Below are 11,541 nucleotides of genomic sequence, written 5' to 3'. Positions count from 1 at the left end.
AGTAATGGATGCTAGTCTATATTGGGAGGTTAAGGAAACTATGTTCAATAAAGTGACATCTCAGCAACAATCTGAAAGACGTGAAGAACGAACCAATTGGACACCTCGAAACAGAGGGTATTCTAGACAGAGGGAAGAGCAGTGCAAAGGGTTCAGGCAGGATCATGCTGATATGTCAAAAAAAAAAAACAAAAAAAAAAAACAAGAAGACCAATGTAGTTGGCACTGGTGACCTGGGGGATAGAACCCCAGGTGGCCTGAGACGTCAGAACTGGGGCTGCCCAGGGGCCCCTGGGGGGCTCAGTCGGTTAAGCATCTGATTCTTGATTTTGGCTCAGGTCATGGTCTCAGTCAGGGTCGTGAGATCGCACCCCATGTCGGGCTCCACACTGGGCATGGAGCCTGTTCAAGATTCTCTTTCTCTCTCTTCCTCTCCCTCTGTACCCTCCCACCCATCCCCCTTCCCTGTACTCCCCCCAAAAAGAACTGGGGCTGCCCAGGTAGGGCCTGAGGCCCAAGGGAGACAAGTGATGTTAGCTGACTTACTACTGAAGGGTCACCGTGTTAGGGGTAGACTCAGAGAGGAAGGTGGGAGACAAGAAGCCAGTTCAGGTGAGGGCGGAGCGAGGTGGTGTAGAGGGGGCGAGAAGGGATCAGATTCTGTGTGTTTGGAGGGCAGCACTGATAGGAGTTATAGACAGATTATGCCCTAAGGGGCATTCTGTTCAGAGGTGGAGACGTGGGGAACAGACTCACAGCGTAGAGGCCCCAGGACAGCTCAGAAAACACTCGAACCCGTGGGGATGAGAGACCGCTCAGCTCGCTGGCGTGGGGCACCTTCACTTGACTGTAATCACAGGGCCTGGATCAGCCTAATTTTTCCAGACCCCCTGACTGGAGGGACTGAGCTTTAGAGTGTTCTAGAACTTGGTCAGGAGTGGTTCCCTGTGTCTGGTGCATTTCCCTGCAGGAGGAGTCCTGGGAAACAAAGCCAACAAAGCCCTTGCACAGACCTGGTCTGGGACATGGGCTTGACCCTGGCACTGCTTTGGGGGGCGGTCAGGAGGTCATGTTTCTGCCACTGCAGTGAGGCTCCGATACCCTTTTCCTTACTGTCTTTCAGAATACAAGTCAATTGAGGATTGTGAGGAGCTGGTGATCAATACTACGGCCACAATCAACAACTTATCTTACTACCAAGTGAAGAATTCCATAATTCAAGACAAAAAGCTATATATTGCTGAATGTAAGGTTCAGCATTGGGTTCGGGTAGATGAATATGTAAGATTCTGACTTTATTAACTACTGGTGCCATTCATCTCTCTGGTTTCTTGTACAAATATCAAAGAGCCTGATTTGATTCTAAGAAATCAGAATATGGGGAAAAGTTAGGGTCTTAGTTCTTGCTAAAGTCCCTTATAGTTTGTATTTTAATATCCTTCAAAAATGTTGAGTTATTGGTATTTAGTATGATGCTGGTGTCTAATGGCCTTTTAAAAGTTAAACTCACTGATTTTTTCCCCCCCTCCGGTCCCCAAACCCAGTGCTCATAAAACTTCTTGTGAGTAATAACATGGATGGAATCCTAGAGGCCGTGCGTGTTTTTGGAAATCTCTCCCAGGACCGTGACATCTGCAATTTCATTGTGCAGAAAAATGGTGAGTTAATGATACTTAATGTTCATAAACATGTTCTTCTTGCCAATAAACAGCTAAGCAGCTTTAGAGCTTGGGTCATGACAATGTGATACTTGTTTCTGCTCCGGGGACGGGTAGTGCTTTACATTCTGTTCCATCCATGCTTCAGGCTCTCAGCTCAGTATGCCAGGAGAGCTCTGGGCGGTGTTCTCAGCGTCCTTTCCCTCGTGCCTGGTCTTCAGAGTTCTGAGATGGGGTGTGTGTGTGTGTGTGTGTGTGTCTTTAAGGGAAACAAGTAACTATAGTCATCGTTACTGTCCCTGAGAATGGACTCAAGAGACATCTTTCCTCATGCACTCGAATGTCCATAACAGTACTGTTCATGATAACGAAAAATAGAAAAAGCCTAAGTGTAAATACGTAATGACATATTCATGCAACCAAAAGTTCTATCTTGGGGCTCCCGGGTGACTCAGTTGGTTAAGCGTCAAACTCCATCTCAGCTCAGGTCTTGATCTCAGGGTCGAGAGTTCAAGCCCCACACTGGGCTCCACACTGGGCGTGGAGTCTACTTAAAAAAAAAGTTTTACATCAATTAAAAGAAATGAACTAGAGGTTCATGGATCAACATGAATCAGCCTCAAACATGTAATACAGGAGCGAAAAAGCTATTGATAGGAAGGGACATAAGGAATAATACCGTTAAATAGGTTTTAGAAAATACACAACAATCGTGAGTATTGTTTATGTAATGTACTTACCTAGTAATGGTAGAAGGCACAAATGGCATCTGGAAATAATAAGGCGGAAGTCACCTTTGGAGGGGAAACGGTGTTCAAAGGTATCAAATTGGATCTGTAACGTTTTATTTTAAACTGGGTGGCAGGTACCCAAGATAACCATCCTCTATATGTCTCAAATATTTCATGTAAGAATAACTAAAAATTCCTAATTATTCATGATGGCAAATTTAGATAATACAGATATTAGGGGGAAAAAAAGCAGCCACAGTAAACTGCCACTCATCATCTCACTCCCCAGTGTACTCTTTCCCTTCCTCCTTTTTTTTTAAAAAAAAAGAATATTTATTTATTTGAGAAAGGGTAAGAGAGAGAGAGCATGAGTTAGGGGAGGGCAGAGAGAGAGAGAGAGAGAGACTGAGAGAGAGAGAGAAGCAGACTCCCCACTGAGCAGGGAGCCTGATGCAGGACTTGATCCCTGGACCACTGCTTGCTTGCCCCCCATCCCCCACCCCAGGATCATGACTTGAGCTTTGCAAAGCCCAGGACCCCCGGGATCTGAGCCGAAGACAGACATTTAACCGACTGAGCCACCCAGGCACCCCCCTTTTTAAACTCTTAAACACAACGTATATGTGTCTGACCCATCAATTGGGCCAAAGCCAGAGCAGAATGGCCACCTGTCAGGTGTGGGGAGAACAGGAGGAGATAGAGCACACACTTTACCCAAACCTCCTCCAACCCCTGGCCCGGCCCTTGTTGGGGGCATTAAGAAAACAGGACAGAGGGGATCCCTGGGTGGCTCAGCGGTTTAGCACCTGCCTTCGGCCCAGGGTGTGACCCTGGAGACCTGGGATCCAGTCCCACATCAGGCTCCCTGCATGGAGCCTGCTTCTCCCTCTGCCTGTGTCTCTGTTTCTCTCTCTCTGTATCTCTCATGAATGAATAAATAAATAAAATCTTAAAAAAAAAAAAAAAAAGAAAAAGAAAATAGGACAGAGTTCTATTTCCCAGGAATAACGCAAAGTGGTTCCCAAAGGTGGGCCTGTCGTGACCTGAGCAGCCCTCTACCCTGGAAGTCCTGCCTTGCTGCAGGCCGGCTGCCAGCCACTTTAGCAAGTCTTCCCTCACAAACCCTGGAAGGCTTTAGAGAAGATCTCAATCGGACTTTACTCTCCTCCCTTGGGGTTGTGTATTTAAAGAAAATAGCTGGAGAAGGGGCCATTGGGAAGAATCAGATGTTAGAGATGAATGTCACCTGTGTGGTTGAACCCAAGATTTTTTTTTTTCCCTTTTCTACCAGAAGGGACTGTATCACGGCCCTGGAGAGGGAGCTGCTACCTGGGTCAGATACAGCACTATTTGGGGACAAGGACCTGGGGCATGGGAGCAGGTTCTAGACGCAGTGGATGTTGGCCAACCCACAGCTGGGCATGGCTAAAGCCTAAGGAAGAATGGATTAAGTCCCTTAGCAGAGTTTTCAGTTTTGAGAGCCACTCCCCATCATCGCCCCCTTTGCCATTTGTAAAAAAAGGGTACAGCTGGGAACCCTGAGCTTAATTGGTCAGCATTTGTTTTCTACCCTCCCAGTACACAAGTTCATGATTGCGCTGCTGGATGCTAAGCATCAGGATATTTGCTTTTCTGCCTGTGGCGTTCTCCTAAATCTCACTGTGGATAAAGACAAGCGTGTCATCCTAAAAGAAGGAGGTGGCATTAAAAAGTAAGTGTCAAAGCGTGGAGCCCTGACTCTCTCATAGTTTCCCGGGGGCCTTGGGCCCCTGTGGATGTTCTTCCAGGGTGGAAGTATTTCAACGTTTGGAACCACCAAACTATAGCTAAAGAGGGAATTTAGTTTCCACGGGACTCTTAAAATAACTCAGGAGTGGGTGATTGCTACTTTGTAGATGTGAAATTTTTAAAGCTAATCACTGAATTCCACATAATACATACCACACGATACAGAAGGATAATCCTCATTATGCTAAAAATATAAATATCAAGGAGATTCTGGTCTAATAACGTCTCAATTTGACATTTTTTAAAACTCAGGTTGGTGGATTGTTTACGACATTTTGGTCCTACCGATTGGCAGCTGGCCTGCTTGGTCTGCAAGACTTTATGGAACTTCAGTGAAAATATCACCAATGCTTCATCATGTTTTGGAGATGAAGACACCAACACCCTATTAGTCCTGCTGCCATCATTTTTAGGTAAGACTCCTGTAAGTCTGAGAGTTTTATCAGAGCAAGAGAAATTACTTTGTTCCTATGACCTGCATGAATAAAGATTGGCATGTGTTTGAATAGCTGTGTAAATTTGGAAATATCTGGAAGAGGCTGCATGTTATTTACAGTGGGGACACAAGGAATTTTAACTCCCTGGATACTGTCATGATTTCTGTGGCTTTTTTTTTTCTTTTGCATTTTTTTTATAGACTGCCTAAATACAAGATTTCAGCATAAATTATTGCTGTTTAAAAATATAGATGTTGTAATTGAGAAAATATGGCTAAAAGCTACTCTGAATTAAGTGATGCTTTTAATGGATCTATACATTTTATTTATTTTTAAAGACTTACTTATTTTTAGAGAGAGAGAGAGAGTGCACACTGGAGATAAGGAGGGGGAGAGGAAGAGAAAATCTTAAGCAGACTACCCTCTGAGCATGGAGGCCCACGCGAGGCTTGATTTCATGACCCTAAGACCATGGCCTGAGCTGAAATCAAGAGTCCGAAGCTTAACCGACTGAGTCATCCAGGCACCTCTGGATCTATACATTTTAATTAGCAGCTATATTCATTATAATGTGGAGCATCTGTGAAAGTATTTTGACATTACAGTGGGGTTCAGGCCCTTGAAAGGTAGGAAACCACTGACACAAACCAAAGGAAAGATCGTTTCTTAAAGTTTTTTTTAGGAGAATGTTTTTAATCCTGGGTTAGGTCTAAAAACAATGATTTCAGTAAGTAAATGAATCTTTTCAATAATCCGTTCCCAAATGGAGGCAATGTCCCTGCCATTGCCCAGCCACTGTGTGGGATCAGCAAGGCCATGTGGAAACGCTCAGTATGACTCAGAAGCCATGGATTCAAATCCTGGTGTTCTCGTACGGGATGATTCGACAAGAGAATTTCAGGATCTGTCTTTTCATCTGTACAATGGGCACATAGTAATCCTTGCCTTGCTTTAGGGAGTAGTGAGGATCAAATAGGCCTCTGAGCCCATCATGAAAAGACCAGAGGGCCATAGCCAGACAGTTCTGGGTTTAAGACCTTGTGTTTTATCATTTCTAAGTTCTTAATGTTTGGCTTAACTTCCCTAAATTTATATTTTCTCATCTCTAAGCTAGGGACAATTGATGGCCACTTTGCAAAGTTAGTAGAATGAGAAAGGAGGAGACATGTACAGAGACTCTGCTAGAATGTGGGACACACAGCAAGTCCCCAAAACATGGCTGTGAAAGTGCTTTGTAAATTCTAAGTGTTGTAACAACGTTATTAAACAGGAACTCAGAGCCAGAAGTTATCTAAGACTCAGGATTGCTAAGTTGATGTGAAATTTGCTTTTCCCAGGTAAAAGTAATATTGTGTGTGTAGGAGTAAGAAAAGAAAAGACGAACATGATTTTAAAGCCTCAGGTTCACAGCCTGCTCTGGGAACGCCAGGCTCTCTCAGGTCGCCAGGAGCAGGAGTCCGAGCTCAACTTACCTAATTCAGCTCTCAGGTGTGGTGGACCATTGGCATCAGGTGTAGAACTTAATTACAAACACACACGCCTTTGTCCTGACCCCATCCCCAGAAACTCTGATTTAGGAACTCGGGGGGGGGGGGGGGGGGGGCGGAGTGCAATTATCTGCCTTGTTTTCAAAGCTCCGCAGGTGAGTTTGCTATGCAGAAGGCTCCAGAATGCCTCCCCTGGTCCATGAAGGGCTTTGAGGTTAAGGGTGCACAGATGAGAAGGAAGCCGGGAAGTAAGCCCATTGCCTGCTGGAGAGGCACTCAGGGCCTGGGAGGTCGTTCCGGATGAAACCAGTCCCCTGAGAGACCCCTCCAGTAGCCGGCCATCATCTGCTGCGCCTGCAGCTCTGCTCTCGGCTCTTCTGCAAAAGGTCCCTGTAGGCTCCTGCTTGCTGGGCCCGGGCTTCAGCTACCTCAAGGCTGCTGCCCGCTGCCCTCAGCCTGTGTCTCCTCTGCTTTCTGTTTGTCCCCCCATCTGGAGAAGAGGTGTGATTGGTCCGTACATTACCCCCCAGGGCTGTAGGGTGTTCAGAGCAGCCTCCCCACAGGTTATCCGAGGCTTCCATTGGCACTTAGGTCTAGGACAGTCAACCATAAATAACATAATGGTGGGGCCATGTGTCCCAGGGGTCCTTCGAAGCGGGTGTGGGCACAGGCCAGCTCCACAGCAGGTGCGGGACCTGCAGGCACCTCACTCTAGTAGCCCTAGTGCTTGCCCCCCCCCCTTCCTTAGAACCAGGGCAGCCTTCTTGTGCTTCCCTAACCTCTGGGCCTTGGCACTTGCCATACCCCTTACCTGTCTGTCCGACAGCCCTGTCTTGCTTACCTGTCCAAGCCCGTGTTCTAGTCTTTGGAATCCCATACTTCTCAAATAGTCCCCACGAACTGGGGAATTTCTCCTGTGTTACTGTTTTGTAACTCTCATCTCGTTTCCCCACTCCAGTTGAGCCACTTTAGGGAAGGGATGTTGCCTCACGTGAAGCAGGTCCTTGGTAGATGCCTGTGGACGGGCTCACTGTCTAAATCCCAGCCCAACCGGTGGAAGGGGACGGTGGTGTGGAGAACAAAACTGAACCCCGCCAATCAGAGAGCCAAGTAGCCCACACGGTGTGTCAAGGCTTTCTCCCGTGATCACTAGGCCCTCCTTACAAAGCCTAAGGACTGAGCTCTCTCCTGGTTTCTCCCTCCAGGCCCTAAGCCTCAGTCGGACCCTTAAATCTGACAGGGTTGTGGCTGTGTCTGACCAGTTGGGCAGCAGCAAGTCATATGGACATGTGCCGGAGAATGTGCTCGAATTTCGCTTCTTTCACGAAGATAGCTAAAAAGCAGGCCATTTTGAAAACAGGATGAGCTGTTAAGTCCCAAGGCCCCCTACTGCAGGGTGAGCACTGTTTTTAGAAATAAGGTCAAGGCAGTCAATATAGAAATATAAGTTATTTGACTTTTTCCTTGATGGGTGGCTGAGGTGGGGGGAGAAAAAGGAGAAACGAATGGTCCTCAACACGTTTGGGCGTTGGGATGTTGACATTCTTTTTGGAAAGTGGCTTAAAAAGTGTGTTGCCTAAAACGTTCTGATGGATTGCAGTGACTTCTTATAAACTCATTAGCAGTGTGTTTATCTTGAAGTTCTGGAGTGGTGTACTCTGGCACACGAGCCTACCCCGCGCCGCTCTCAGGGAGCTGGCGACTGGTGATCTGGGCATGCAGCGTATTACTGTGACTGTCAAGTACACAGGTTATTTTTTTGTTCATTTTAAGGTATGTGCAATTTAGCTCCTAGATTACGAGACAACGGGTAGAGTGGGGCCCCGATGTTTACGTTAGAGGATCACATGAAAGGGGCTCCTGGCTGGCTCAGTCGGCAGAGCATCCAACTCTTGATCTCGAGGTTGTGAGTTCGAGCCCCCCATTGCGCGTAGAAAAAGAATTTTTTTTTTCTAAAAAAAAAAATCGCATTAACAAGCCCACACCAAACAATATGGACCGTAAGGACTGTTCCTTTCAATAGGACAATAATTAAACCCTCAATAGCTGCCTGGTACTGAGCAGCAAGCTGCAAGATAGTGCAGTGAGTGGGAGAAGCTTTGATTGATGCCGTGGGATACTTAAACTATAATAGAGATTGTGATATAATGATCATTGAGAAGTTTATTGTTTTGAGTCCTTTACCCCTTCTAATACCTTGCCTTAAGTTCTAGTATCAGAAGTGTGCTGTGCACGAAGAAAGCCTAAAAGAGTGACTGGTTACCTAAATCCGTGCTCTTCACACCGTGTCCAGCATCTTTAAAAAATGAGGTAGCAAAGAAGGAAAATATCAGAATATATCACACGTAGTGGAGCTAACTATTGGAAAACCATTATTTTTTGTACCTAAGTTTGTAAATCACAGTGTACAGTCATGACATATGTACTTTTGTAGAGTACACGGTCCTGAGTTTGAAAATCACAGATCTGAATTGTTCTTGAATTCACCTCTTCCACTCTTTGCAGTACAAGTTCCAAAATGCAATCCTGAGTGTGCCAGGGCACTTTCTTAGGTATTTGCTGTGTTTACTTTCAAACTTCAGGCTGCTTTTCTTTTGTTATCTTTCCTAACCTGATTTACAGATTAATAGGGTCCAAGCGTGGATTAACTAATCAGAGGCCAAACCCCCAGAAAAATAACATGGTCTTGACCTTCGATTGAAAATAAAGCCCCAAGACACCCAAGAAGGGATCTGCTAAACCTACTAAATCCAACCAAAGCCCTGGGCAGAGAAAGGAACTGCTGAGTGCCTGGGCAGCTGTCAGCCTTAAGCCTCTTGGGAAAGAAGGGCATAAAATAAGAGAATTCATTATCTCACAGAAGTTTGTACTCAGAAAACCTGACAAGACTGGGCAGGAAGGTGATGGAGAAATCTGAAAGTGCTGGGTCCCTCAGGCTCCTCTTGTCAGGAAGTAGCCCGATGGGAAGGGCTTTGAAGACCCCAAATGCCATCTGCATTCTCCTCTCCAGGCCCCGCTTAGCTCCTGGGTGGGGAGAGCCGGCTTTGGTTGCGGGCCTGCGTGGAGCGCCTGGCTGAAGTGTTTGTGTCTGTCCAGAACTTATCTCAGAGCTGCATAGCTGCCCTCTCGGTTGGAGGAGAGGCGGGGAAGGCACAACCTGGGATTCCAGGCTCCCTTATCTTACTCCGAGTGCTGACACTAACACCAGGAGTGCCAAAGTACACAGGGTCTGTGAAAGTATTCAGGGTAGAAAATTTGATGTAAACAGTAATGAAGCATTTGGTAACAGGATTTTAATTGGCCCCGTGAAAAAAGCCTGCCAGTTTTGTAAGCAGCAATATTTTGTGGTCATTTTGGGGCTTAGTGGTTACCACTTACACAGCTGGCCTCAGCCACAGATCCGGGAAGGGACAGAGCCGGTCTTCTGACTGGCCGGCCAGTGCATTTTCCTAAAGTCCTTCATATGGAGTGTGAGGCCCAATATAAACAAGGAAAAACGCTGTGGCAGGTTGGCACGGAAACCTTCGTGGCCATTTAGCTACCTGCTTGGGTTGGATACTCTTAAGGTGTTTACAGAACTCAGGGTGCCCTTGGAGTGAGAAGCAAGTTAAGGTTGTAATTTTGCTCTTTAAACATTTTTTTTACCAGTGCTTTTTGCATTATACCTAGAGTCACTCGGGATCCTAATACTCCCTGGGACTCTCAAAGTCTCCTACTAATCACTGTTATTGGCAAGACATGCGGGATTGCCTTTTCCAAGCGGCTCATTGGGGCTACTTTGAAGCCAGCAAAATTGATTTTCAGGTCAAGTTTACAGTGTCCAATTCAACTGTGTTACTTTCCCAAAAGATTTCCTGCCTCCTTTTATATCTGTCAGTCACTAAAGTTCATTAATTTTTCTAATGCACAGATAAGGAGGTAACTCTTAATATTTTGCTTTTTCTGAGAAATTGTGATCTGACTTACGGTTGTGGACTTAACACATAAACACTTAGGGATGAGTTGAAATAAGAGCTCAGTTCAGTCTAGGATTTTATCTCTTCTTTCAAGAAGATTATTGTCCTTTTTATTAAGAGACTAAACTATACTTATTTTAAAATATAAAGCACCAAAGAGAGTAAAGAACTACTCCTATAAAAAAACAAAGCAAAACATTTTAACCCCCAAATCATATCTGTGTCTGGAATTAGAGATGGGCCAGGATGAGTTTAACTTGTGCCAACAAAAATTAAACTTTATCCAGGAGGATCACATTTCCAAATAATTGCTGTAATTTTAATTTTTCCAATACAGATGAAGAACTAGCACTGGATGGCAGTTTTGACCAAGACCTAAAAAACTATCACAAACTCCAGTGGGAAACAGAATTCAAACCTGTGGCACAGCAGCTTCTAAACCGAATTCAGAGTCATCACACCTTCCTGGAACCCCTATCTCTTCCTTCTTTCTAATACGATGCAGATTAACAACAGAAACAGGAAGTTGGGTCTCCTTCATTCTTAAAAAAGTGGTAAAAAACACCAACGCACGTTTTTCAGCATTGACAAGTATTGCAAGTTTTTCAGATCCTGATTTTAGTGTGTAGTCTAAGTATTTTAAAAGAAATAAGCATTTTTTTCTCATTAGGTATTATGGAAAAATGAATATAAATGTTCTTTCTGCTACAAGAAATGTAAGATGATAATATATCCCTGGTTTTTCTAAGTAAATGACTTTTTCTTCTATTCTCCATTAAATGTTTCAGTTCTAATCTTAAAACCCTGATTTGACAATTCTGGAGTTTTTAAGTATTTGTCAGTTCAGTAGTTATATGAAGTGTGCAATGAAGAACTTAGGTCTCTGTATATAGGAAGAACGGTGGTCAACACTGAGGGACGCATTGCTGCATGATCGTCTATACTAATTCTTACATCCTCTAATAATAATTTCCTGGTTAGGCGCTAGTATTTTTCTGGCTCTCCTATTGAGAGCAAGAGTAAGCAGAGACATTTAGAAGAGAAGACTACTTTGGGTGATCTACTCTTTATTAAATAAGTAAAATAGATGGAAGAGGGAGTATTTTACCTCTTTCTTCTCATGTGTAATAAAATGACTAGACCAGACAGTCCTTCTAATTGTAACTTTCAGTCACTAGGGAGGTGATATATTGTCCAAGAAAGGGATGATCTCAGTTTGAATCCTCGCTATCTTCTGCTTCGGCCCTGGGCAAGCAACTGAATTTCTTCAGCTTCAACTGTAAAATGGGAATATCTTACTATAGATCAGTTAGAAAAAAACAACAACAACATTAAATGGGCACATTGCCTAGCACAGTGTCTGATGTGGTTAGTAGGTGCTCAGTAAATTATAACTTTATGACAGTAATTAGTTTCTGAGTTTGCCATTCTTTGCAGGGTAAAATTGACCTTTGAATGGATGATAAAAACCAAAGAAATTGAGA

At 44.6% G+C, this 11,541-nt stretch overlaps 1 protein-coding gene across 5 annotated transcripts in view; it reads left to right on the top strand.

Moving 5' to 3' along the window:
• ARMC2 (armadillo repeat containing 2) overlaps window positions 1-10,810 on the top strand; it is a 103,630-nt gene extending 92,820 nt beyond the window's left edge. For 4 of the 5 annotated variants that reach the window (XM_077902853.1, XM_077902854.1, XM_077902852.1 and 1 more), the window contains 5 exons: window positions 1,124-1,246; window positions 1,545-1,658; window positions 3,968-4,100; window positions 4,430-4,590; window positions 10,395-10,810. In XM_077902853.1, coding sequence (XP_077758979.1) covers window positions 1,124-1,246; window positions 1,545-1,658; window positions 3,968-4,100; window positions 4,430-4,590; window positions 10,395-10,552 — 689 coding nt within the window. In that variant the 3' untranslated portion in view covers window positions 10,553-10,810. Of the gene's footprint in view, window positions 1-1,123; window positions 1,247-1,544; window positions 1,659-3,967; window positions 4,101-4,429; window positions 4,591-7,306; window positions 7,498-10,394 lie in introns of all 5 variants that reach the window. The other variant, XR_013382878.1, reaches the window with a different exon arrangement.
• Window positions 10,811-11,541: the final 731 nt, after the last annotated feature.

This window comes from Canis aureus, chromosome 7 (assembly GCF_053574225.1).
Source record: "Canis aureus isolate CA01 chromosome 7, VMU_Caureus_v.1.0, whole genome shotgun sequence".
In the NCBI taxonomy this organism is placed as follows: Eukaryota; Metazoa; Chordata; class Mammalia; order Carnivora; family Canidae; genus Canis; species Canis aureus.
The sequence above is the reverse complement of the archived record's forward strand: the minus strand, read 5'-3'. Positions and strand labels throughout refer to the sequence as shown.